Genomic DNA, 27,137 nt, shown 5'->3' on the forward strand with positions numbered 1-27,137 from the left:
GGAGACTTAAAAAACAAAAGTCTTGTTCAGCCTTTAATTCAGTATCAAAAAGCAAACATGGAAAAGTGAGCTTTGCAGAATTTGGCTGATATCTAGAAGAATAAACCGATCTATACATCGTACTTATATTATGTTTGATCTGCCGTTATAACCTAGTCACTGACCAGGCGTTGTCTTTCTTGATGTCGTCCTAACACAAGGCCTCTGCTTCTGACTTCAGGCCAGAGCCAAGTCTTTCCTGTAGGAAAGAAAATAATTTGAAGGTAACATAACACAGAAGAAATATCTTATGAATTTCAAGGTAGAGGCATAATACATTATAGTGACAATGGACTCATAATTTACATTTAGCAGTTTAATTCAGTGTTTCCTTTAACCACTTTTACCCAGTGGTGTTTAAAGATTCAAAAAAAATAATTCTGTATCTAATCAGGGCCTTTTCCAGGAAGCAGGTTTAGTGAAAACTCTTGTTTGTTAATACTTAGATGAGACAAACACTTGGTTTTCTGTTTCAGGAAGAGTACCAATTTTGAGTAAATGACTGAAATTAACCTGCTCACTGGCAGGCTCTCTCTGAATCCCATCCCCAATCTGCATGAAGCTTTTGAGGCAAAATACTGTTCAGTGAAGACTCGTATGTTGTGTTGGAGATGATGTGTGAACTAAAGACAGATTCTAAAATAGTCTTGTACGTTAGTTTTTTTAAAATCCAGGTTACAGAAAGTAAATAGTAGTATCTTTGTGGATTTAAATACAGTTAAATTCACAGAAATGTAAACGTCATCAACATTTACACAAAGAAATCATAAAATTAAAAATCATAAAACTGCATCTTATGTGTTTGAGCCACATCTTTATCTTGAGTTTCTACAGTTTACAGCTAAATAATTAGATTTCAAAATAAAATGTAAATCTTATGTAAATGAGGACTGAGCGGATGACTCTTGATCCTTCTTTGTTTTTTGGCAATATCACACAAAGAGTTGGTGGACTGATCCCCGATTCCTCCAGTCTATGTATCCTTGGGCAAGATACTGAACCTCAAGCCGCCCCTGATATTGAAATAAAAATGGAGGCTCATCTTCTACCCATTCTCATGGTGAATCTTGGCATCAGAAAGTGGTTATCATATGAACATACAGTGGATTGAACCAACTATGATCAAACCTCTTAGCTCAATGTTACACTCTGATTTTGCTGAACCTGCTTTGTGGAACAAGGCCCAGGACAGGAAACACAATAATACTTTTATGCATCATATTGTTAACTTGCATATAGAGCAGATATGGAAAGTGAAAGCTCTCATGACTCATTGTGAAGAAATGTGAGAAACACAAATGAAACCTGAAGCAATGAAGAATAATCTCAAGTTTGAAAAAGATGCCCCAAAGACTATTTTGGGGTACCTTTTTTAAAGTGCTTTGAAGGTCTAAGGCAGGAGGGGCCAACTCCAGGCCTCAAGAGCCGGTGTCCTGCAGGTTTTTGACATCACCCTGGGTCAACACACCTAAATCATTACCAGGCCTCTGGAGAACTTCAAGACATGTTGAGGAGGTAATTTAGCCATTATATCAGCTGTGATGGATAAAGGACATCTAAAACCTGCAGGACACCGGCTCTCAAGGCCTGGAGTTGGCCACCCCTGGTCTAAGGTTTACATTTCACAGGTTGTATTCTGCACCACTGGGTCAACACCCTAATAAGTGAGGGTACCTCTCGCAGAGATGTGTCCCTCTTGACTAGTGAAAGTTGCCTCTGCTGATGAACACCTCTCCGACACAGAGAGCACAGGATCCACTTGAACGTCCTCCGCATCTCGTTGTCCCGTAGGGAATAGATGATAGGATTGACCAGAGAGTTGCACTCAGCTATGAACAAACAGTATTTCTCATAGCGGTTGGCATGACTCTCTTTACCCAACAGTCCATCCAGTAAGAGAGTCACGAGGCCAGGCGTCCAGCAAATTACAAAGGCACCTGCAGAGATGCAAACTGTTGATAAGAACTGGAAGTAAACTTCATTTAAAGATGTGACGTAATGACACACCAGAGTCTTTTGGGTCATACTGGTAGCTTGCTTGCTTAATTTCAAGGCTAGTTGCCAGAGAGAACACATTTATGCTCAGGAGAGGAGTCACCTAAAGAAAAAGTTGTATTATGACGATAAATCCATGTCAGTTTTACTCGGAAATCCTAACAATCTATCAGCTTAAAAGATCAGCAGTAATCGGGTATGGTCTGACAAACAAGAGCTGCAAAACTGGTTGATAAATGACTGGGTGTACACACGCCAAGCATTATAACTAAGATCAGTGAGATAAAGCACATCGACAATAGTCAGCTTTACTACAGAAAACAATACTGAAAGTTCATATGAAGTGAAATTCAATAAAAGTCACTACGCTTTCCTGCAAAAATCTGAAAATAATGCCACCAACGACTATGACTATGTTAGAGTTTTGTACAATGTATGTTAGTAATTTAAGGGTGCTAAAATTTTCAAGCTTATTAGAAATGAAACTATTCTAACTTCCCCTTTGACCGAAAAGTAAACAGCTCCTTACCCAGGACCATGGATATCGTCTTCATCAGGTTGACAACAGTCTGCTGTCGGATCTCTGTGACTTGTTGAGACGTGTTCTTACTCTGGTTCTTCACGTAGATAAAGATTCGAGTATACACGGCCACCATAACGAAGAACGTGAGCAGGTTGAGGACTGCCCAGAAGATAAGGAAGCGGCGGCTGTAGAGCGGCGCAAGGGTGGAGCAGTCCTTAAGATCACACTCACAGTTCCAAAATGTCGGCACCAGGCCCATGATGATACCTGTGGCCCAGATGCACACTATCAGCAGCACCACACGTCGCTTTGGCATAGTGCTGTGAAGCTGCATGGTGATGATGGTCTGGTGTCGCTCCACAGCGACAGCAAGGAGGTTGGCCACAGAGGCTGTCAAGCTGATGTCAATCAAAGCGCCGCGGATATACCACTGCTCCTTGGTAAGTGTTCTAGTCCACGGGCCTGTGTGCAACATCAGGTTGGTATAAGCAATACCTGCAAACAGGTCTGCTGCAGCCATGTTCCCCAGGAGATAGTAGATAGGAAAGTGAAAGCGGCGGTTCATAAAAATGGCTATCATCACCAGCAAGTTGGCCAGGAGTACAATGACACATACTGTCAAACCCAGTCCAATGACAACATAGTCCCGTGTATTCCATCCTGTACTGATCGTCTTATTCACCACTTTGTAGAAGAAGGTGACATTCTCGTTGTAGTAACAGGTATTCTCCACAATGCTCTCTGTGGCCATACCTGCAGACACAAATTACATGTTCAAGATGTTAACCTGCTGTCTACAAGAAGTGAGTCAACATTGAATTTTTTTCAGTCTTGAGCCACATCCCATTTGCTTATATTTTGCTTGGAAAGTGGGAAATTGGATCAATAGATTTCTTGAAAAGTGTGCAATAATGCATAAAAATTTCGTATACGAAGCAAAAACAGAGTTTGAGCAATTCTAACAAGCTTTAAAGTCAACGTTTGGAATGAAAACCTTTGTTCTTCAGCACAGCTGGAACGCTCTTAGGCCAGCTCTCAAGTACACTTCAGGAATACTTCTCCAAGCTGCTTGAAGGACAGAGCTCTTCTTTGGATGTTGGTTGCCTTTTGTTCCGTGCTCTGTCTAGATGATCCCACACTGTTTCAATAATGTTTGAGGTCCAGGCTCTGGGGAGGCCAATCCATGTCTGATAGTGTTCCAATGGGGAGCTTTTTCCTATCCAAATATGCTTTTACTGCATTGCCACTGTTTTTTGGATTGCTGCAACGCTGAAAAATGGAGACATCACTTTCCAGAGTATTCCATGGTGGATCAAAATCTGACTGTACTGTCTGTGTTCATAATTACATGAATTTTGACAAGCTCCCCAGCACCACAGACTAAAATGCAGAAAAGAAATGGCTTTAGAATTTTAGAAATTGCTGAAGACACTCACTGTTGTACTTCTGTCTTGACCTCATGTGTACACGCTGACAAGGATTTAAACCAAAAATGCAAAATTTGGATTCATCACTTCATAAGGCCTGTTGCCACTGATTTTCGGTGTAGTTCTTGTGTAATTTGGCAGACCTCATCCTGTTCTCCCCGTTTCCACTGAAAGCATTTCTGATGAGACTTTAGTGAACAGTTGATGGATCAACTGAAACACCAGCGGCCCTCCTGTGTCAGGTCTTTCCCATTTCTTAAAGACATTACTTTCAGATACTGTTCATTTTATGTTTCATTTTGACCCCTTCTTTTTTCCTACACTTATCCAGTTTCCTCATTTTTTGAAGGACACACGGAAGAATCACCTTATTGGTGTAAGAATATACTACTTTTCTGCCTGTCTAATTCTGTTATCATCGACTAAAGAAACGAGAACAAATTATGCGTTTTCACCACAGGCTGTTAATAACAAGTCTACAGATCAAACTTAGAATTTGCTCAATTTTGCTATTTTTTTCTGTTGACTCAACACTGGTTCATCTCACAAGTTAGAGACCTTTTTATGCTTGAATAATTCATGTTAAGTGACTTCTGAGGTAAAGACATTCTTCTACAAAGACTGAACTGAAAGTGATTCTTTGCACCCATATCACTTGTTGTAAAAACACCTCTGACACGATTGTGCAAATAATTCCCGTATCTGAGTCATGGTACACCCAGCAGTGACTTTAGACTCAAGTGTTAAAACATGGACGTCTCTGCATTGATTTAGGGCTGGATTGGATTGTTAATTGGCCTCGTCCAAGTGCAATGATCCAAAACAACATTAATAGTAAAAAGTATTACAAAAGCAGTAAGATCGTGAGTACGTGCGGCTTTAGAAATCTGAAGAAAGAAAATGCGCAAGAAATTCTGGTTTTGTGCGCACACGCAAGGCTTTCGTTGTGAATTTAGAGTTTCAGGTGTGCGTCTAGAGTCTAAAACAGTGCTCTTTCTGAGACAGCTGGGGTTAAAGGGGATAAAAGTCGGAAAGTAAGACATTTCCGTTAATACAGCCTGTTCAGACCTGAAGTGAAGTAAGCTATGTGTCACAAATACCCGCTCGTGTAACTTAATCTCATGTAGACTTTTAACATGTAAAATAAATAATTAAGTAAATTACGACATGAACCCTACCGTCCGTCTTAGCGTGTCCTCCATCAAGACAGGTCCGACATGAAACAGAGGGTGTTGGGTGCCATTTGAAAGGAAAACAGAAGACCCTCTGGTTATTTTCACTGTTAAGTGTTCAGGCGACCGCACATTTCCAAGCCGACGCCTTTCTGAATGAGGATCAGCTGGACCTGACAGACAGGTATCGGTGCTGCCTCCACGTACAGCTTGAAAAATCAGACAACAGAAACTCTGTTTAAGGCTAAACATGAACTGAATTTGAAATAGCTTTGGGACCTGCTGGAGAAGTTTTATCAGGGAGGAATACAAAAAAAAAAAAAAGCACCTCGAATTAGAAACAGTAATGCAGAAGAAACACACGCAGAACCCCCCCCCCCCAGCTTTCTGAGTTCAAATTCTTAATTTGTACTGACTATAGAAAGAGATTTACACTAAGGGAAAAATCACTATAGTGATAACAGCACTGTTTTTAATAACGTGGACTAAATTACGACAGGACTGCACATTTGAGAGAGTGTTTAGGGGCGATCGTGGCTCAAGAGTTGGGAGTTCGCTTTGTAATCGGAAGGTTGCCGGTTCGAGCTCCGGTTTGGCAATCTCGGTCATTGTGTCCTTGAGCAAGACACTTCACCCGTTGCCTACTGGTGGTCAGAGGGCCCGGTGTCAGTGTCACTGCCAGTGTCCGGCAGCCTCGTCTCTGTCAGTGCGCCCCAGGGTGGCTGTGGCTACAATGTAGCTTGCCATCACCAGTGTGTGAATGGGTGAATGGGTGGATGACTGGATGTGTAAAGCGCTTTGGGGTCCTTAGGGACTAGTAAAGCGCTATACAAATACATTTGCCATTTATGCACATCAGAGTTAAGAAAGTATCTCACATAGCAGAAAACAGATGACCAGGAGAAGGAAAATGCAATGCTGTGGAAGACTAGGCATTAAATGTATCAATAGCTGATAAGACGAGGTGGTTGACATTGAGAGGGGGTATAGCAATGCCGACAGGACCCAGGTTGCAAGCCGTACAAAGGTAACCCTATGGAACATAATTGAAGCAGGTTGATAATACCACCGGTTGGACTTCAATCAGCTGCTGCAAGGCACAGTGGTCTCTTTTCTATATACTACAAGAAAAGGGCAGTTGCAATACATGTGATAATCCCAATACCAAGAGCAGAAGGAACAGCTGAAAGAAATGTGGAAAGCGACGTCCAAGTCAGATCCTGTGATAAATTCCGAGATCTGTATAGATGAGTGTAGTAAGATACTCTTGATCTTTAATAAATACACAGTAAATTTCCTGTTCTAGTTGTGTAGAGTAATATTAATAAGTAGGTAAAGCTATTTATTAAATGAATGATACACCAGTAATAAATACATGCTATCTCACTTAATATCTGAAACAGCAAACACGGTGGTAGAAGTTTATTTCTGTTATTGACAGAGGTGATCAAATAGCATTACTTAATGTTTTTATGCCCTCTTGCGGTCATTTGTGGAACTACACTACATTAAAAAAAAAAGCATACTGTGGCGTATTTCGTTCATTAACCTCTGAAGGCTGTAACGTGACCATAATTATTTTAATTTTTTATCTTTATACTTTGAAGTATTGTAATAAAAGAATAATAATAACAGTAAACCGATGTGTTGTGTGAGGTGGGTTTTTCAGTCGCAGGTGGAGCTCTGTATTGCTTGATTTGGATGGGAAAATGGCAGCTCTGCTACAGTAAACTGGTCAACTGTTACTAATTCATGTAATAATCGCACTGACAATTCAAAGCAAAGAGATGTATAGACTGAAACGAAGGGTAATATTTACTTAATTTTAAATTTACTACTTTATTTTGAAATTAATTAGCGGAAGTGATGGCACGTTTCCTTTTTATAATGTGACCGCAAGAGTAGAGTATTCACTTAGCCCAAACTGGAAATCACTGATGATCATTTTATACAGAAGTGTGACACTATTTTTGATTGATTTAGAAGTAACAAATATAACTTGATAAATAACAGTTAAATTGATACAACTAATAATTAGCCAAGTTTTTTTTTACTTTTTACTTTTTTTTACTTACTTTTTACGTTTTTACTGTTTTTTTTTTGTCAGTTTGTTTGCTACGTAATTTTATTTTGAAATTACATATAGGAAATATACGTTTTAAATTATTATTTGCGGCAAATTGACGCTCATAAGTGCAGTAGTTCTGCGTTTTGACCGCAAGAGGGCAGTGAACGTTCACTTTAGTAAAGGACTATTATTAACCCAAAGAAAAACAAACCGTTATTAGCTGCGCGTGTGAGCAACGTCCATTAATGCAGCTGAATATATCTTCGGGAATTTGTGTTTTAAATGAATATTGTATAATAACTAATAAAGTCACGGAGTGACTCGGTGGTCACGGGGAATCTTGTGCACTTCTAATGTAGTGCCTGTCCAAAGCATGGATAAATGAGAGGGCTAAAAAGGAATGCCCAAAGGTACTCAGCGATATAAATAAATATAACCCGATAAGTTAAAAATCATATTTAATTTAGGCGCTTTCATATGAGTATGCTTAATACTTTATCTTTAAATTAGGTTCAGAAATGTTAGTCCCTTCAGTATTAATTAACAATTCTTATACACGTATTCAGTCTGACTTATTACACAATGCGCTCGCTCTAAATTTTCCAATGTGACCACCAGAGGGCGTTTGGCATTGTGCCCAGTTTGGCATCAAGTCAGACATAATGCAATAACATCACTTCCGACAAGTACCTTCAAAAATAAGACATCCTAAATTTCTATATTTTCCTACTTGATAACATTAGTAAACAGCTTGAAATAATACATTATCAGTCTGAAGAATGTATTATTACAGCAAGAACCGTAAGAAACCCGCTTAGCCAATGTTTTCTGACTGATTAGCTGTGCCCCATGTACAAAGTGCTAATCTTGACTTTGATATGTGCTTTCTGCAGGTATGTTACAAAAGCTGTCTCTTTGACTTTTTGTTCATACCTGTGAAGTATGATGCAGAACTCAATATAAAAATGCAATTTTTTAATTTCATAAATACAGAAGATTGCATTCGTTTTTAAACTGGGGCTTTCTTGAGACTAAATAAGCACAGCCCCGTGCTCATTTAGTCTGTGTTTAGGGAAAATTAAAGTAACACATTTGTCATTCTTCATAGTAATCCCAACTATCTGCTCCCAGTTGAGACTGTGCTGCACACAAGCTCCATTAGATTTCAAACAGAAAGAGACTAGAAAGGGGAAATCTTTGTTTATTTTTTTTATTTTCTATAAAAAAAAAAAAAATTTAAAAAAAAGAGAGAGATGAGTTTATTCAATGATCATAACAGACTTAATCAGAGACCTCGATAGACCACTCACATACGATAATCGAGGAAAATGTCTGAACAAAACCCCCAAAACAGAACAAATGTAACACAAAATAAGATACCTGAATAAAGCAAACTCTGGGCTGAGCTGCAGGTCAGCACATTCTCCGTAAAACTCATGGCACATTATGTCCAACAGTTATTATGACAAGGGAAAAAAAAGGCTAAAAAGGAATGACATTTTGTTTTTTACCCTTTCAAAACCAATCTAATAATAAAATTATATAGTTATATATCGTGGACTTCATAGAAATTAAAAGATGTGACTCAAGCACAGAAACGAGTTCTCCTGAAGTACTCACCCATCTTTTTATTCTCATTAACAGACTGCTTATCTACATCGGGAAACAGACCTCCCTGCATCACACACTGAGAAAAGAATGAAAACACACACACACACAGTCATACAGCCATCCAAATTTACAGTCACACTCACAGACCAGACTCAAACGCTAGTGTGGTGACACTGAAACAGATCTATCTAAAATGTGCTGATTGAGCAAAATGAGAAAGTAGTTGTCAGGTGTGTACACTCATAGAAGTCCAGCTAAAACTAACTTTAAAACCCGAATATTGGTAACGGGTAAAGTATAAAACGCTGTCTTTTCCTTTTTTATTACTTTTTTCTTTTTTCCCTTTCTTTCTTTTTTTCTTGTTGTGTGTTTTTTGCTTTGTTTGTTTTTTTATACACAAACTCCTTCAAAAAAATCTCCCACCCCACTTAAATATTACACCGCCCACTGCTGACTCGCCCCTTTCTAAACCCGGTCAAAGTGTAATATAAGCCAACGAGAACTGCAATACAATACAGGCACTGGAGAAAAAACACCATAAGAGACAAGTAGAGAGGACGAGATGCGTTCGGATTTCAGTCGATCCCCGCTCAAACAAATGTCTCCAAGAACATAATTAGAAGAGTCACATCCACAATTTTATCAAACAAGAACAAAGATAGAAATCAAAACTGTTTTTTCAGCATTTTCCGTTTCTTGACTTGTGTAACTGTTTCTTTTTAGTTTATACTGTCGACACTGTGCCCTCGGTGAACTAGAAGACGATTCGATGTGAAAAATCTAACAGAGAGCTCTCTCCAGTCTACTACTTTACTAACCTGATTGAAGTAACAGCTACAGAAAGATGTTTGTCTAATTCCCCTGATAGTCCCACCTTCACCAGAGGGAACAATAGGGGGCTTGACTGACCCAGTAGTGACTGTTGTGAACCGGCCACTCACAAAAACTTCTCCAACCGTGTGTCTAAAAGTGTAATACAAACGATGGTGCGACATTTGTAGTGAAAACTCAGAACTAAAGCTTAGAAACGACCGGACTCTCTCCCTCTTCTGCTACCAATTTCCTACTGTAGCTTTAAATTAAAAAATAAAAGGCAAGATGGAAAAAAACTTGACTGACTCTGTCTTTGATAAATACTTGCTGAAACTATGATAATGCATATATTGAGGGTATTTTTTTAAAGGTTTTTTTTTTTTTAACTAGCTACCAAATGTTTTAGGACAAGTAATTTAGCATAAAAGATATCAGGGGTTGTTTGGCATAGAAGTAGCTGGCGGAGTGTGTTGGTGAGAAGATTCAAAGAGGAAGGAAAAAAGAAAGAAAAGAGATTCAAAATAAACAGTTATTGTAGTATAAGAAAATACTTCTTTACAGTAGATACTAGATAATGAAAAAAGGTCTGCACTGCTCCTCGCCTCGTCTGCAAATGTTTGTTTGTCCGTTTGTGCAGGCCACAGAAGATAATGGTCAGTTTAGGAAAAAGAGGTGTAAGGCAAACTGTACCTTCTCTGCTGAGAAATATACATGATTTACAGTATGGAAGTAGCACCCCCCCCAAAAAAAATAAAATAAAACAAAACAAAACAAAAAAGTAATATTTTCACTTACAAGAAACAAAACAGAACACATAAAGATCAGTCTTCTTCACCAACTCAGACCTCTGGCAGTTCTCTCAGTGTCTCTGCAGTCTGTCTGAACGTTATCAGTGGGATGTCTTCACGCTTGTGGTTACCGTTGTACCCACAGACACACACGCGCACACTGTAAAAACCAAGTGTGAAAAAGGCAGCGCTGCCATCAGGGGTCCGCTTTTTTCCTGTTACGCGATATCAGCCAGGTAATGCTAAATATCCAGGAAAACGACATCCAAAACTAAGCGACTCGTCCCCGTGTGATGTTTGTGTGTTCAGTCCACATGGGCAAACCAAGCTGTGACCGCCCGTCCAGTGTTTGTACTCAGTCTCAACAGGGCCCGTCACGTATACGTACAGTCCGTGTCCCTCTCTGCTGCATGATCTCCACATTCTTACTTTAGAGGAGGTTTACATATTTTTTCTCCCTTTCTTTCTTTTTTCTTTTTTGCAGTTTTGTTTCAATTGCTCTTCTTCTCAAAACAGATTCTCCTCAAAGATAGCCATTAAGTCACTTTGGAAATTCATGTCAATAGTCGCTGCCATCTGTAGAGAGAGAAGAGAACAGCCATTATTGTTTATGTTCAAACAGCTCACTACCTTTTGTTTTACATAGTGGGTGGTATCACAGCTCAAGACCCCCACAGATCCCAGAAGAAAAATCATCTCACCGCTTCCCGCCTCCTTCTGTCTTGCTCTCGGAGGCGGGCCCTCTCTCTCTCTTGGTCTAACTGGTTCTGTGTGGTGAGCTGAGGCGGTGTGGGAGGTTGAGGAGGCTGCTGAATGGCGGGAGGCTGGGACTCCTGCTGCACCGACTGCTGCTGCTGCTGTTGTTGCTGCTGCTGATGTTGTTGTTGTGACGGGGCTTGAATGTGTGGCTGCTCAAGACGTCTGCGAGGCTCATCGTGCATCCTTCTGCTTTGCTCCATGACCTCCTCTTCATCCCGACCTCTGGAAAGCAGAGCAACAGCCATCAGTCAAACGCTCAGCATGTTGCTGAAGGGGGTTCATGGCTACATAAGCGATGTCCTCACATATACATGTGGTGCCCTGCTGAGCCTCACACAGGACACTTAAAGCCCACAAAAACAGGATCATCACAAAGATTACTACAAGCATTTTTTTTTAAATTTATTTATTTTTAAAAAAGAGGGTGTTAGGACCCTTATTGTTTACTGGACTATTCCTTATTACTGAGCAGTTCAACATCTACAATAGATGAAAAATTAAAAGCTTGTTCAGTGGCCTCTTGCATGAAAAACATCAGACAGAAGTGGAGGGTCGACAGGCTCATGATTAATGATATTCCATGATAACCTTGTCAGATCTGATCATTTTTAAATCAATTTCCTCTGCTACTGTGCCCTTTCAGTACACTTTAATCTCTGTGGCTGGTGCAGTCATAAAATATGACCACAAGAGGGCATACGATATCTTTAAATCCAGGAATTCACACTGTGTATTAAACATCAAGCAGCTCAAACAGATATTTGCAGTCATTCAAATTCATTGAATGACTGCACATTGCTATAGACACAGTTAACTATAATATACTTTATATTATTCGGTCATGACTTTTTCAAGCAGATATACAATAAATACGGGACACGAATCTCCTCAATCACTGCTGCTTTTTGCCCCTTTTGTATTTGTTACTGACAATCTCACCGTAGTTTGTCTTGCTCTCTGCGTAGCCTGTCTTTTTCTGCCTGCTCAGCTTGGGCCTTCAGGGCCTTCTCCCTCTCCTCTTTCTCCCGAGCAGCACGACGGAATTGTTCAAAACTGTCACTCGACGATTTCACTGCCGATAAGGGCGTAGACGTGGATTTTTGTGCCAAACTGGCCCACGAGCCCATATTCTTCAGTTTCACATCCTGAGGAACAGACACAGAGAGATCAAATCAAAAATTCTGGTAGGTGGAATCCTTTTGGGCTACAATCAGATGTATATAGAGGTATGAGTTACTTTTATAAACTGACTCCTGCACCCACCTGTACCTTTTTGGGGGCAGAAGGAGTCTTGGACTCCTGCTTGAACTTCTCCTTATCTTGCAAAGAGGTGGGTGGCCCACTGGGCTCAGAGGAGCGGATGACAGGTCGCGAGCCTTCCATGGACTTCACATCTGCTCAACACAAGAAGAATCAATATCCTGCACAGTTTCCTAATTCTTAATTTCATTTTGGGGGGGAAAACGTTAAGGAGAAGTAGTTAAGGAGCTCTTACTCTGTTGGCTGTGGCTTGGTTGACAAGGCTTGCTCTCAGGATGTTTATGATGATCTGGTCTCATTGCAGGATTAAATGGCTCCCCTCTCATCACTGGTGATGGAGGAAGTTTCTCCTCTTTTAACACACCTTGGGTCCCAGGGGCCCTTTGCTGCATGGCAATCAAATTGAATCAAAGTCAGACCTTATTCGAGCCTCGAACTCTGCTTCAGTTAAAAACAGTTGCCAACCTGACGGAAATGTTCTCACCTTTTTAGGCTGCATGTTGTGAGGCGGAGACTGGTGAGACACAGGTGGATACTGGGGAAGTTGGGGAGAATTCATCATGAGAGGGGATGGGTTGTCTCTCATATGACCTGTAAACAGTAGAAAGGGAAATAAGATGTCTGCAAACATGATTCATTTGGGGGAAAAAAATCCAGGTAACACAATATATTTCTGTCCTATTTCGTTCGACCAACCTGTGTTATAAGGGTCAGGCTTGGTCGGGCGAGGGGAGGGCTGCTCTTGCTGCTGCTGCTGGATAATCTGTTGTGTTTTATTGGTGGGCATGGACGCTTTGTGTTGTGTTCCCTGGGACTGAGGAGGGAGTATGGGACAATGTTGGTAGTTCACTTGCTGCTGTTGTGGTTGCTGTTGTTGCTGCTGAGTATGTTGCATGTGGCGGGCCTGGTGTAAGGGCATCTGTTGGGACAGCGTCTGATGTGACGGGGCTGACTGAGCTTGGGACTGAACAGGGTGCTGGGCAGGAGCCAAGGTAGTCTGAGACGAAAGCTGAGATTGTGTCTGAACAGACTGCAGGAGTGAAGTCTGTACTGGTTGTTGCTGCTGCTGACGAGCCTGCTGGGTCTGACGCGGTTGCTGAAACTGCGGTAGGAATAACTGGTTAATAGGCGTTGTAGACACTGGCTCTTCATCATCTTCCAGCAGCATCTGGGGTGGCTGAGAAGACAACAAGCCTTGGGGTGTGAGTGTTGGGGGGGATATAGGCCGCTGGTGCAGAGGCTGAGTAGAGTGAAGAATCTGAGAGGGGAGTTGGTGCTGTTGTGGCGGTGGTGGTGGTGGTGCTGTTGGCTGGGGCTGAGGCAGAGGCTGAGGCTGGAGCTGGAGCTGCTGCAGAGGGGGCTGTTGCTGCAGAGGTGGTTGCTGTTGTTGCTGCGGCTGCTGAGGTGGCGCTGGTTGCTGAGGGGGTTTGGGATGAAGAGGGGCTGCCTTGTGACTGGGCCGAGAAGGCTGCTGAGGCATGGAACTGTGTAAGGCTAAGGGTAGAAGACGCAAAACTTTATTAGCGTGAATTTGTTGGCAAAAATACAATTTTTAGTATATGTGCTCTATTGGAACATAGGTTTAATAGAAAAAAAAAAGTGAACTAGTGGTCATTTTGTAACCTGCATTACAACTGTAGGATTCCGTAGAGGAGAAATGCAGTTGTAGCTTCAAAAGCAATAGCAACCTAGGTAGTTATCAGGACTAGAGTCATCAAAAAATGGCCTCTGCATAAAACCTTACCTGGAGATGGGAGGACGGAATGCTGGTTGAGGAAAGGGTGTGTCTCAGGGGACACTGGCCCAGCAGAATGAGTGTTGAGGTGAGAAGGTGCAGGTGACGAGGAGGAGTTGCCTGTGTGGTGGGACATGTGCATGATGGGCTGACCAAAAGGTGGCAGGGAGTCAAAGCTCGTCTCCAGTAACTGAGAAGACTCGAGAGGAGCAACAGGGGGCGCCATGAAGCCTGCAGGAGATGGCTGGTGGTGGTGATGGTGCTGCTGTTGCTTCATCTGACTGCTGGACTGAAGGCCTGCAGCTTGAGACTGATGTGTAGCCTGAGCGGGTACAGTCTGAATATGAGAATGTGTCTTCCCCTTCCCCTCCTTTACAGCATGGTTCTTCTTTTTCGGCTGTTTTATCGTTCCTGGGGAAATAAACATGTACAAACATAAACATTTCATACTTTTCTCTTTTTTTTTGGGGGGGGGGGGGGGGGGGATTATGTAAATCTGAATGCTCATATCTGGAGTAACTCACCTGGCACCTCCATTTCACTGTCTGAGCTGGAGCCACTGCTGTCTGAAGAAGATCCAGTCTTTTTAGAGGTAGCCATGGGCTCCATAGTCTTATCAACTACAAAACAATACACATGTTCATACATTTCCTGATTTCATAGTGGTAGTAAATGGCAGAATTCTGAATGTTTTCCGTCAAGACTAAGTATTTTTTTAATAGATTTGGAGTTGGGTCCAATGTTGGTTTTTACTATAATTCATACACTGGCTTACCTGAAACCCTTTTCTTCTTGCGGAGGCAGGAAGACACATATCTCTCTAATTCACGCAGAGTGGAAGGCTTTAGCGTCTCAAAGTCAATCTCAATCTCATCAGGGTTTGAATTTTTGAGTGAGGGCTCTCTGGACTGGATAATGTGTACTACACGGCCAAGCTTGTCACCAGGAAGCTTGTTGATGTCCAGGCTTAGCTGCCTCTTCTCCTCATATGTCATAGGTTTGCACTTTTCCCCTGTAACTGATGACCCAGTGGCTCCCAGGTCATCTTCCAGACTAGGAACAGGCTGCAAGCTGGCAGGTTTCATCGTCTCCTTTTTGCTACAGAGGCAAAACACAAAAATTTACCAATGCTGACTAAGCTCTAGTAAATCAGTCGCCTTTTCGAAATGGTAAAAACAGAAAATACATACCTACAGCTAATCAGTTACAGCTGGAGACTAAAACTCTTAACATAAATAAAACTGTCCACTCAAAGTTACCTAATAAGCTGGATTACAACAATCAACAATCAACCTCTTAAGACTCATAATTTATAAGAAGATAAACTATGTAAAAAAATGTCACAGGATAACCAAGCCTCTTGGCATTTATTGAAAACATAACAATAAGCTGTATATAAAACGAAGAAAGGGTAATTAACAGATTGTGAAATGTCAGGCTGACTGCTTTATAAAGGTTTTGTTCAAGCTTTAGGAGACCGCTTAATACCCACCTGGGTTTCTTCTTGGGAACAATCTCTTTGTTGTTATTGTTACTGGTCTTAATCTTCTTAGATGGCTGCGACAGAGGTGTAGCATCCTGGATCTCATCGACAGGCATGCTTCCTTTCCTTTTATGCTTATCCTTTTTCTTCTCTTTCTTTTCCTTTTCTTTTCTCTTTGGTTTGCTGGCTTGTGGTTGGGAGAGGGCAGCCAGCTGCTCGTGGACAGCCTTCAACTGCATAAAGAAATTTGATCAGTTGTCAACAAAAGTTTTCAGGGTGTGGACAACAACTCAACTGAATTTTCTTAGACAACCGACCTGTTCCTGTAACTCTGCCAACCTCTGGGCTCTTTCCTCTTCAGAGTCATCAGTGGAAGACTCAGACTCAGAGGACGAGTCACTGGAGCTGTCCGAAGATGAGGCGACGTGGGCCAGAGGAGGCTGAGGCTTAACAGGGGCAGGGTGATGAAGTGCAGGAGCTGGGGCAGAAACTAAAGGCTTGCTCTCTGGTTCATCTGGCATCTTGGCAAAGCGCATTTCAAAGACATCCTACAAATGAAAAGAAGCAAGCATACCATCAAAATTGGTGTTTTACACACACATACATTAGTTGGGCAGGATACTAACATATTAATGACTTCTGCTCCCTGTTCAACTGCAGCATGTGAGACTTGATGATTTATTGCAGTGTTATTTTTTATTTACTTTTTTTTTTTGCAGAGGAGCCCTGTATAAACTAGCAAATAAATCAAATAATTCCAAAACAAAAAATTAAATTCAGTAGAATGCAATCAGAGATCAGAACGGCAGCAAAACAGCCTCCCCTTATATTGGATACTTTAAGGCTAGTAAAACTCCACATAGATCAACTTTTTGCCTTGCATCTTTTTTAAAAATGTAAAAAATGGCATGTACGTACCTGTAGTTTGCGAGCCATGGCTACCACCTCATGGTCTGGAGGATTATATTTGTAGCAGTTGGAAAACATTAATCGCACATCAGCAGCAAACTCCTGGGGATCCCGGTATTGCCTGTTCTCCAGCTTGGCCTATTAAATACATCAAGGGTATTAATTACTTGCCATCAAAAAATGCCCCCTCTTTAGTTTCTCTGAAAATATGTGTTTTCTGCACACCTTAATGGTGCTGAGGTCCATTGGATGTTTAATGATATCATGATAATCATGTAGTCCCAGTGCATCCACATCAACTGGTTTGTAGAATGGCCAGGCATAAGCAGCATGTTTCTTGGACAGCATCTCTCTAACCAGACTGGCGCAATACCCCAGCTGGTCCTGTGGTTTGGGGCTATGACCTCCACTCGGTCCGCTTAGTCCCATCCCCAAGCCTATGTGATGCTGAGAGTCTGGAGCGTCCTTTTTAATCTTCGTAGGCCGTGCGCTCTCTCGCCTGGGTAGTGTCTTCCCAGACTTAGATTCTGCTGGCGATGACTCACTCAGCTGGTCATTTGCAGTAGGCGTTGTAGTGTCTGCTTTCCTTTTTTGGCTCTTCCTTGGCTGGATAGCAGTAAAACAAGAAAGGGAATTAAGCAGTTATTATATCTTATCTACATATGTCTGATCCAAGCATAGTCAAAGATGAGTCTTCATGCCCAAACATTCATCCATTTGTCAAGTACACTCACTTTGGTCATGGTCATGGAGGTCTGCAGTATGGGGGCAGTGCTCTGGATTGTTGCTGGGGGAAGAGAGGTCTGGGAAGGGGGAGGCACAGAAGTCATTACAGGAACTTGAGGTGGGCAGTCTGGCTGACCCAGGGAGAATGGCGCTCCGAGCTGTGGTGCATGGCTGGATAACGCTGGGGGCACATGGCCTGCCAGGGCCTGCATCAAAGGCTGGGGAGGTAGTGAAGGCGGACCCTGCACTGGTCCTCGAGTTTGGAGCCCTGTTGGGAGGGCTGATAGGCCGCGTGTTTGAGGAGTTGTTGACAAAGGATCCATAATGGCCCCGGGTTTCAAGTTTAGACCTGGATGTGAAAGAACAAAACGGTTGTTTTCTCATAAAAGTTTTAGATTAAAAACTCTTCTTGCATATAGAATTAGAAACAAATATCAGAGTTTTGCACACTCTCGCTGGTCTTTATAATAATGTAGACCAAAGAAATGCCTATCCATGTGCACACCGAAATGTGCAGCCACACTGAAGTCAAATAGGGCTAACATGATTACTCAGAGGAAAGAAAAATGTTGATTCATTGAGCTTAAAAAAGTGCCTTTTTAAAAGGTGCATTTTCTCAATCCTTTAATATAACTCAACTGAAATAAATAAATAAAGAACCCAACAATCTTAAAGAGGAAAAACTAGAAATACATGCTAACTGGTAGAAATTAATTTTCGAGATCCATACCTCCCTCTCTCCGGCCTCGGCCACGTCCCTTTCCTGTCATGACAACAATCTCAGTTTCTTCCTGTGGCATTTCTGAGACTTTCTGGAGGAAAACCTTCTCTAGAGCCTCAGCCATTAACACTATATCATCGCCAGGCTGCAAAGGTAGAAAAACAGTCTTAGTTCAAGTGGAACAACTTCAGAATTATTGCAACGTTATATTGATAAGGCTCTGTTGTACAACTATGTACCTTGTTGTATATGTAGCAATTGGTAAACATCGTGTTGAAGTCTTGGATACATTCTTGGGCATTCCAGTAGTAACTGTTCTCAAGCCTTTTCTTGATTGTTCCCATGTCCATAGGGGTTTTGATTATTGTGTAGTAGTCCTGAAATGGTTACAAATAAGTTGGTCAGAAAGAACTCAAGTGGAAACTCTTCAATGCAATCTGGTTCTTTACTAAAGTGAACCCCTTAACACCTCTATTATATTTGGCACTTTTATATCATCATTGTCACCCCCATCACGAAAAACCAAAATAAATTGCACAAACAAAATTTTTTTATTTAACTAATTTTAAAAAATGTCAGAAGGTTCAATAAATGTTCAATTTCTGGCAAACATTTCATTATTCTGGCTTTGTTAAGTTTCATTAACCTCTTAGAGATGACTGATAATTAAATGTTATTCTTGCCAGCATAATTATAAAGAACATATGTGAGTTGTTCACGCTCTCTCAAGTCCTAATACGTTTAAATTATGTTGTGGTCCAAACACACAAGACTAGAAAAAGATTAATTTCACTTCTGAACATCGAAATTAAAATACTCAGAATAATAATTTTAAAAAAATTTGTTGAAATGTGGAGATTACAGTTATTATTTCAAGACACGGTTGCTTACCCTCAGAGTTAGTGAAATCATACTTCAGAACTGGTTTTAGTAACAAGGAAGGATATGATTTCTCTTCAAGCACATAAACACATTGTGATGATCAGTATAAGGACATGCAGATGGAAAAAAAACAGGAACTCAGAAGAGTGGACATATTATCGATGGTTAGAGGATGTATGCTGTGTCACAAGACGACTGATTAATGTGTTTCACTAACTCATCTAAACAGGGTATTTTTTAAAGGGTGTAGCAGCCGTGACAGTTTGTCTTGAAACAACAACGGTAATCTCCACATTTAGACTTTTTCTCAAAATACATTTTCAACTTTTAATCTTGAAATTTCGACTTCATTCTCAAAATGATCAACAATATTTTTTTTCTTAATGTGATCCCTAACACTGTCATAGAGTTGTTTGATTATGGCAAAAATCACAATAACAATTGTTTTGATAAACACCGAGATGCATATCATTAAACATGATTACTCAGGGGCTTGGAAAAATTGTGGATTCATTAAACGTAAAAAAAGAAATGGCTTTTCAATTGGATGATAAATGTAATTAGATTGAAAAACAAAATAAATAAATCAACATAAATGAGTCTGCCACAGTCTTCTGGGGACTAAATTTAGATCTTTATAAAGGTGCTAAAGGAGAGTGGTGTGCTGAAAGGCAAAGCAAAAGAATAACGTACAACACAGTAACTGTTTAATCCCAGTTATCTTGCTCTGATTGTTTTGTGGAAGCCAAAATTGTAAATTAAATTTAAATTCCATTAACTACAGATTATAACAGCTGAGGATGATATAATGTGCGTGTGTCTAATATGACTTCATACTGTGCAATGACAAATGCAACAATCTAAATGATAAAATATAGAAAAAAAGAGCCCTGCTATTCTCAATCTTGCATATACATGCAGAGAAGAGCTCTAGTCAGTTTGCCTGCATTTATAAATCATAAAAAAGTACAAATAAGTAAATACAGGACATTAGATTGTGTAGAAGCTGGGCTGATCTATGAGACATCTACTCTGTCCATGAAATCTTAGAGAAATCAAGCATTTTATGTTAAAACAAAGCTTACAGGCAGGTTGAGTTTCAATGCATCCACTGGTGCATGAAAAGGCCAGGCAAACTGGTGCTTCCACAGGGTTTTCACAACCACTTTCAGCAGGTACTGTAGCTGATTGGTCTGGCGCTTTGGCCTGTTGGGATTGATGTATTCTGGGGGTGGGGGGTTACACTGTTGCTGAACCTGCCCCTGGCTGCTGCTGCTGCCCGACATCTGCGCTGTGTCCAGGCCGTCACCCATTCTGATAAGGCAGGACCTGGGCTCGGGCCCTGGAGCTGAAGCAGGGGCAGGGGTAGAGGTAGTGGTGTTGGCAGGACACCAGTTTAATCTTGGCCCCGGCACAGACTCCACTGACAGAGCACTGCTGATCCCATTGCACTCCTCACTGGACTCTCTAAAAATAGAAAAGAAGTGTAATTAGCAAAACTATAAACAAGGTCTTTGCTAAACTAATGATTTTTGTTACACAGCCAATAACATTTTACATTTCAACGCAAAGTTTAGTTAGACCCCTTATACCATGTTTACAATCAAATAAATAAAATAGCTGCAAGGCTAGTGGTATACCGGTCATTTAATCACAACACAATGAGTTAGTTTCTTCTAGCAGTTGAAAAAATGTCCACTTTGTCAGCTCTGATTGTGAGTAGAGGATGAAACATGCACTGTAATGTTTACACAGTCATATTAAAAATAAGACAAAGTTCCCAGAGATGATTTCATTCAGAAAATCTGGCCTTGAACCAGAACACACTGTTGGCGGGGTGAATTTTTTAAAGAGCCTTCATAATTGAATATGTTAAATACTTTATCTACTTTGGTATAATAGGGAAAAAATGAGTATTAACTGTAAATAAATGCTATGACAGACTTGGTAACTGGTGTTGCAGATGTACATTAAACTGAAGCTCTCCCTGGCTTCCAGTTTGTTATATGGATATTTTTGGCTAGTTTAAATGTACAAATGATTACAGAATTATAAAAGCTTTCAAAGTAAGACTACACAATCCTCATATTTAAATTGACTGTGAAACGCGCAGTTCAACCCTGAAATGCAGAAGGTTTGCCTTCAAAGTATTGCAACAATGTTTCAAAATGTCTAACTTTTACTTTAATTTTTGGTTCTTGTCACAATTTTTCACAAGTTGTGCTACCACTCAGCAAGCAGTTAGCAAGTATTTACAGACAAAAATTAATAACAACAGCCAACTGTGGCAGTCTTCTGGCTACCAAAGCAATTATTCAGTTTTCTTTGCATTCTTTGCAACCCAGCAACAATTAGAAAACTCCAAGAAGCATTGCCAGCAATTCAGGGAATGCATGTTTTTCCTTAGCAAAGAGTGGTTGTATCGTGTCCAATATGGCAGACATTCTTAAGCCATCTTCTGATGTTGTCAGGATATATAAATCTCATATGAACTAACGTGGTTAAAAAGTAATAATAAACAAATGATAGAAGTACCCTTCCTTTAACTTAATGGTATCATCTTATTAAGCTACACCACATGATTGTAACAAATGCATATACAGTTTAATATGGATTTGCACCCGTCCTTATCCCGTACCACCGTCCACACATGGTGAGGGGATGGGTTGTGACTAGAGTTTTGTCCAATGTGAGAGTTACTGTGATATTATACTCTGATCTAGGGGTACTGTTCACAGTAATACCAGAATAATGTGAGGCAATGATAAGAAAATGAAATATCCCGATAGAATATGGGTAAACACGCATGTGCAGTGCCTTTGTTTTAATACGCACATGGCGGAAAAAGCATGGCGGCAACGGAGAATGAGAAGGGCGAAAGCGGATCGTTGAATAAAACAGATGAACCAAAAATGGTGCAACTTCAGTGGTGTGGAACTGGTTTGGCTTTCGTCCGTCAGATACACACCAAAGCACATTTTTTGGTAGAGCATGCAAGCGGGCTGTCTTTATTACCAAACTGTTTTTATGTGGTACATGCTGCTCAAAAATCTGTCAAAACATTTTTTAGTACGACTTTGCTAAGCTACGAACCCACACCGCTTGATGGATTGTTGGAGCATTATGGCTACCGTAGTCAGGAACCTCGCGGAGTGATACGTACTGTGCTTCAACATAATATTACCGTATTGTGTGTGGATAACCTCTTTTTAAATTTTGTGGATATCCTGAGCATAACCATGTATAATATGTCGGCCAGTTTCCACTGGAAATGCCTTTTGGTTAAACTGTCAGCAAGAAATTTGCATTTGCACTGTTAAATTTGTATATAGCTTTAATGCACATAAAAAACAGCTGCTTGTTTAAGTGAAAATACATTGATGGGGTTTTTTGCACTAATAAAGTTGCGGAGTTGTAAAGTATTTTGTCTCGAGTCAATTATATCGTCAGTTATATTATTTTTATTTTTATATTTTTGGCCATATTGCCCTGCCCTACTCTGAACTACCCAGACACACAAAATTGCACCTTTTTAACCTGGCACAGTTCTTGCCTTTTCTTTTGCTCTATTATTTTCTCACTTTTCTTTGTATCTATTTTTGAGGTAGATAAGTAAATTGTCCCTGACTATATGTAACCATGGCAGCAACAGACGTAATGTAAAATGCACCTAGATCTGCAAATCATTGACTAATCTACTGGGGATTTTATCAGCATAAGAATTGACCACATGATTTAATTTCCTTTATGGTTTCAAACTGTTAGTTCAGTGAGTATTATGACATAGTTCCACCAACTCACAAATTTTCCTCTCAACCAAAGAAGAAACACAACTCAAATGAAAACCAAAAATGAACTGCCTGAATTTTACCATAAGTTTATCTATCTGTTAATAGAAATTAGTGATGTGCGATACCACTGATTTCCTTTCCGATCCGATACCAAGTAATATTCAGGGTGGTATCGACGATACTGATCCAATACCGATACTTTGTACAAAAACGTATTTTATTTATTGTATCTCAAATTATAGCGTAATATCAGATTACTTGTTCTCATCACTTAATAATGCAGAGTTAATCATATAGAAATGAAAATATAGAAATAGAAATAAAAAAACTGAAGTTATGCGCTATTTGAACACGTTGCCTGCCTGCAGCACTAAAGGACTCTGTGAGAGACCACCTGTCCCTCTCCTCGTCTTCAGTTTGCCTCAATATACGCTTGTCATATTCTGTGATATGATTTACTCTGAGGTGTTTGATAAGGTTAGTGATGTTGCCACAACCATACATGCCAACCCTCCCAATTTTTCCGGGAGAATCCCGAATTTTAATATAGTTTCATAACCAATTTTAACATATTTTCAGGTGAGAATGTAGCTGTGTAAACTTGAAATATCTGAGCCGACCGACACATTGTTTTCAAACCCCCGCGGTCTTTCGTTACTCGGGTTAAACATGATATATAAGTCACTTTGATAACTTAAAAATGTTGTTGTTTGGCTTTTCCAGTTTTTTATTTGTTTGTGAGGAAATCGGTTTGGCTGAGATTAAAGTTATTAGATTAAATTAAATTAAATTTAACTTTATTAATCCATTGGGTGGGTTCCTCTGGGGTTTTCACACAGCTGAATAAACGTCAAACAGAAAACTGATTAAACAGAAGTGTGAGATGGTAGAGAGTTCACGCCAGCGCCAGGTTATATTTTAGATAGCAAGGAACAGACGGCGGCGTTTCACTCCACCGAGGGAGCTCGTGACGTACTACCCGGCTTTCTGGGTCATCAGGTGGAAGCAGCCTCTGAATTTGGAAACCCCCGCTGTTTCCGGGCCGGCCAATAATAACGGTGACATTTAATGTATTTTATCCAATAAATAACCCCCCCCCCCCACAGCCTTTTTGAATGTCTCCCTAGTATGTCCACAACACCTCACTTTTTTGCCACATGTATCGCAAACCACGTCTCAGCTGTTTGTGGAGGTAAAATAAGTCCACATATGACTCCAATTACGCTCAGCCATTGTTGTGAGTGCGCACGCCAGCGGCTGCGAGACATTTATACAGCCGTAATTTCGCAAATGACTATGAAAGGCGGAAGAGGAAGTAGTTCCTTTGAATGTAGACAATCTGAATGATATAGTTTCTTTCCACTGTGTTCCTGTTAATGATTAACTACAAATTTACCCTAAATTACTAAAATATCGATATTTTAATGTGAGAATCGATTCTAGAACATAAATGATTGGTATCGGAGGAATCGATATTTCAGAATCGATCCGCACATCACTAATAGAAATGTTATTTCCAAAAAGATATCACAATCAGATGCATTAACTCATGATTGATCATAGAAAGTGTATATTATGGCTTACTATAAAAAATAAGAAGTCTACTGATAATCATAAACTGTTTCAGTTTTGTTTTTGTGTGTGTTGTTGTTATTGTAGTAGATCTTTTGTTCCCACTCTGTCTCAAGACCTGGGAGTGCTTTTGGATGTGACTGGGCAGGGGTGAAGAGTAGAGGAGAATTAGCGTCATCTGGCAGCCGAGGGACTGTGTGCTCCACCGCACGCTCAGTCCTACATAATGTACTCTCTCCCAGGCAGTCAGGGACATTACATTCAAATTACACACAAAGGCTGTTAAGACAACAGTCCAACTAAAAACCAATCTAGACTAACAGAGTAAAATTACAACAGCAGCAGTATTCTGGGGGAAAAATACTGATCATCAGATTGTGTATTCAAGCTTTCCAGTCTGATACTCTGATATCCGCCTTCAAAGATAAACACATGCACACATACAACTATATGGATCTGTGACTAATCTCATTCTTGGTGAGTCACTTTCTGAGAAGGAGGAAGCAGTTTGCACATGATCACTGTGTTGCCCCCCCGAAGCACTAAAGCACAGTGGAGAATCTGAATAACTGCCAATATGTTGAATGACCACAACCAATAACACATAAAAAAGAAGCAGCACTGGCCCAGGTGATATGGTACATTTGTAGCTGGAGGCAAAAGTACCATACCCTGTGAATAAGACCAAATAAAAACAAATTTAAAATAAACAAAGCCACAGAACTTGTCTAGACCCAGCACACCGATGTGCAAATCAAGCCAAGCAGGGATTAATTTACTAAACACTAAAATACAATTTGTTTGTCAAATGATCAAAAATAACATGAAAGGTTGTGGTAGACAATACACGATAAAAATTATATCACAATATTCAAGGTCATCTCCAAAAATGACACCTGTGATGATGCAGATACAACTTGTAGAACACATTTTTGTGTTCTGCTTTAGTGATTGTTGGACAAATCATTCTTTTGTGCATGAGTTCAGTCTATTGACTATCAGATGCCATTCCTGACTAATGATGGAAACCAGAACGAAAATCAAACGTATTGTCATGGATATTTTGTACACCAAAAGCACATGCAAGCTTTTTTTCTGCACTTTCTACACTGTGCTCAGAGAAAACAATGTTGCAATGATGCTGAAAACCTTTGGAGACCTCTCTCTTCCTCCAAGAAAATTACATGTAAAAGTTTGCAGTTATTACAGCATTATAAATACTAGCATAGTTGGAAGGACTATTATGTTGCTTTTTTCAGAATCAGTATTATCTTCAGCTACAGTACACTTTTATGTTTGCATCAGCCTTCATACAATCTCAATCAAAAGTTTAAGACCACTTGAAAAATTGCAAAAAAAAAAAAAAAAATATCATACTTTGCATGGTTGGATCTTAACAAGGTTCCAAGTAGAGCTTCAACATGCAGCAAGAAGAAATGGGAGTGGGACCGAAAGGTTTTTTTGAGCAATTTGTGCAGTTTATTGAAAACAGCGCTTACACTGAAACAGGCTGTTTTACAGCTGATTTCCCCCCCATGGAAACGCTTGATGCAAGAGTTTCCATGAGATGAGTGGGAATATTTCTCTAAGTGGTGAAGATGGCCGCCCAAAAGGCATCTACTGTCTGGAACTGTTGTTCATTTTTGTAAACTTCCCCTGTCATCCATCCCCGAAAGTTCTCAATTAGATTTAATAACTGCACAGTACTCTGTTTATAGTAACCATTGTCCATATGTAAATATGTAAGAAAAATTGTGTATGTTTCTGTCCTGTGTACTGTTTGTTTGTATATGTGTCTTTCTGGCTGCTGTTACAACCAAATTTCCCCTTGTGGGACAATTAAAGGATTATTCTATTCTTCTTCTATTCTATCAGGGGAACATGCAGAATGGTCCAAAAGACTGATTTTATTCTCCTTGAAAAAGTCCCTTGTCCTGCAGGCACTGTGTACTGTAGCATTGTCCTGTTAAAAAAACCCCAGGTGTTATCGTACAGACGAGGGCCCTCAGACATGAGAGATGCTCTCTACAACATTTAGAAATAACCAGCAGCTGTTTGACGCCCCTGCACCCCCTGAAGTGCCGTTGTTCCACTGAAGGAAAAAGCACCCCAGACCATGGCGCCCCCTGAAATGTAGGGCGTAGAAAACATCTCAGGTGGAATCTGCTTTTCATGCCAGTAATGTTAGAAATCCTCAGGACCATTCAAACGGTCAGTTCTGTGGCGTTCAAAAAGACACGGCCTTTGAAGATATTTTTTGTTTTTGAAGCCCTTCAGTTTCAGGTGCCGTCTGACGGTTATGGGGCTGCAGTCTTGACGGACAGCCAATTAGATCCTCTGGCTCAGTGCTGGCAAAATTTTGGGGGGGGTCTTCTACTTGACGTTTTTGTTCCATAACCCTTAGGATCATTTAAGAAATTCCAGTAGACTGTCTTACTGCATCCCAGCTCAGCAGTGATGGCACATTGCGGGAGACCTGGTTTATGTAGCTCAAAAACCCGACCACGTTTGAAAAGGGAACATTTTTTTGCTTTTGCCATCAGAACGTCATGACAGTGTGACTACATGACACAAAATGACAATGAAGCCTAATTTTTGCACAGATTTGGCCTTTTAAAGGCATGTGATCTTAAACCTTTGATCAGCTGTGAAACAGCCTCTCTCAATGTTGTTTTTAATAAATTGCATGCTCAGAAAAATATTTTGTCTTACTCCCATTTCTTAATTGCATGTTGAAACTCTGCTTGGAACCTTGTTAAGATCCAATCAAGCAAAATATGACTGTTTGCCATTTTTCAAGTGGACTTAAACTTTTGACTGTATATGTCTAACTGACCTCCCTATCAGGACTGAACATAAGCTA

The 27,137-nt window shown here is 40.4% G+C and overlaps 2 protein-coding genes across 4 annotated transcripts in view; both read right to left on the minus strand.

Moving 5' to 3' along the window:
* Window positions 1–86: 86 nt before the first annotated feature.
* Window positions 87–5,300, minus strand: lpar2a (lysophosphatidic acid receptor 2a). Its single transcript, XM_006791296.3, has 4 exons — window positions 5,163–5,300; window positions 2,564–3,310; window positions 1,714–1,976; window positions 87–238 (listed from the first exon to the last, which is right to left on the minus strand). The coding sequence occupies exons 2-4, from the start codon at window positions 3,306–3,308 to the stop codon at window positions 191–193; spliced, it is 1,056 nt and encodes a 351-aa protein (XP_006791359.2). The 5' UTR covers window positions 3,309–3,310; window positions 5,163–5,300; the 3' UTR covers window positions 87–190.
* A 4,818-nt stretch (window positions 5,301–10,118) lies between these two features.
* The window catches only part of brd4 (bromodomain containing 4), a 35,846-nt gene continuing 18,827 nt past the window's right edge, over window positions 10,119–27,137 (minus strand). For 2 of the 3 annotated variants that reach the window (XM_006791295.3, XM_006791293.3), the window contains exons 2-19: window positions 19,997–20,378; window positions 18,269–18,406; window positions 18,039–18,174; window positions 17,317–17,657; window positions 16,808–17,188; window positions 16,592–16,720; window positions 15,991–16,221; window positions 15,683–15,906; window positions 14,966–15,288; window positions 14,715–14,810; window positions 14,200–14,601; window positions 13,152–13,949; window positions 12,940–13,046; window positions 12,691–12,841; window positions 12,459–12,589; window positions 12,135–12,340; window positions 11,138–11,417; window positions 10,119–11,012 (exon numbers count right to left, since the gene is read on the minus strand). In XM_006791295.3, the coding sequence (XP_006791358.2) occupies window positions 10,944–11,012; window positions 11,138–11,417; window positions 12,135–12,340; window positions 12,459–12,589; window positions 12,691–12,841; window positions 12,940–13,046; window positions 13,152–13,949; window positions 14,200–14,601; window positions 14,715–14,810; window positions 14,966–15,288; window positions 15,683–15,906; window positions 15,991–16,221; window positions 16,592–16,720; window positions 16,808–17,188; window positions 17,317–17,657; window positions 18,039–18,174; window positions 18,269–18,406; window positions 19,997–20,224 (4,371 nt within the window). In that variant the 5' untranslated portion in view covers window positions 20,225–20,378 and the 3' untranslated portion in view covers window positions 10,119–10,943. The remainder of the gene's footprint in view (window positions 11,013–11,137; window positions 11,418–12,134; window positions 12,341–12,458; window positions 12,590–12,690; window positions 12,842–12,939; window positions 13,047–13,151; window positions 13,950–14,199; window positions 14,602–14,714; window positions 14,811–14,965; window positions 15,289–15,682; window positions 15,907–15,990; window positions 16,222–16,591; window positions 16,721–16,807; window positions 17,189–17,316; window positions 17,658–18,038; window positions 18,175–18,268; window positions 18,407–19,996; window positions 20,379–27,137) is intronic. The other variant, XM_006791294.3, reaches the window with a different exon arrangement.

This window comes from Neolamprologus brichardi, chromosome 4, assembly GCF_056152115.1.
Source record: "Neolamprologus brichardi isolate AB-2024 chromosome 4, ASM5615211v1, whole genome shotgun sequence".
Lineage (NCBI taxonomy): Eukaryota > Metazoa > Chordata > Actinopteri > Cichliformes > Cichlidae > Neolamprologus > Neolamprologus brichardi.

Bases quoted from the DNA above. Each gene is read 5' to 3' on its own strand.
- lpar2a (XM_006791296.3), bottom strand. From the start codon at position 3,308: ATGGCCACAGAGAGCATTGTGGAGAATACCTGTTACTACAACGAGAAT. The intron at 1,977-2,563 runs GTAAGGAGCTGT...GCATCTCTGCAG, and splicing joins GACGATATCCATGGTCCTGG to GTGCCTTTGTAATTTGCTGG. The intron at 239-1,713 runs GTACCCTCACTT...TCTTTCCTACAG, and splicing joins GGGACACATCTCTGCGAGAG to GAAAGACTTGGCTCTGGCCT.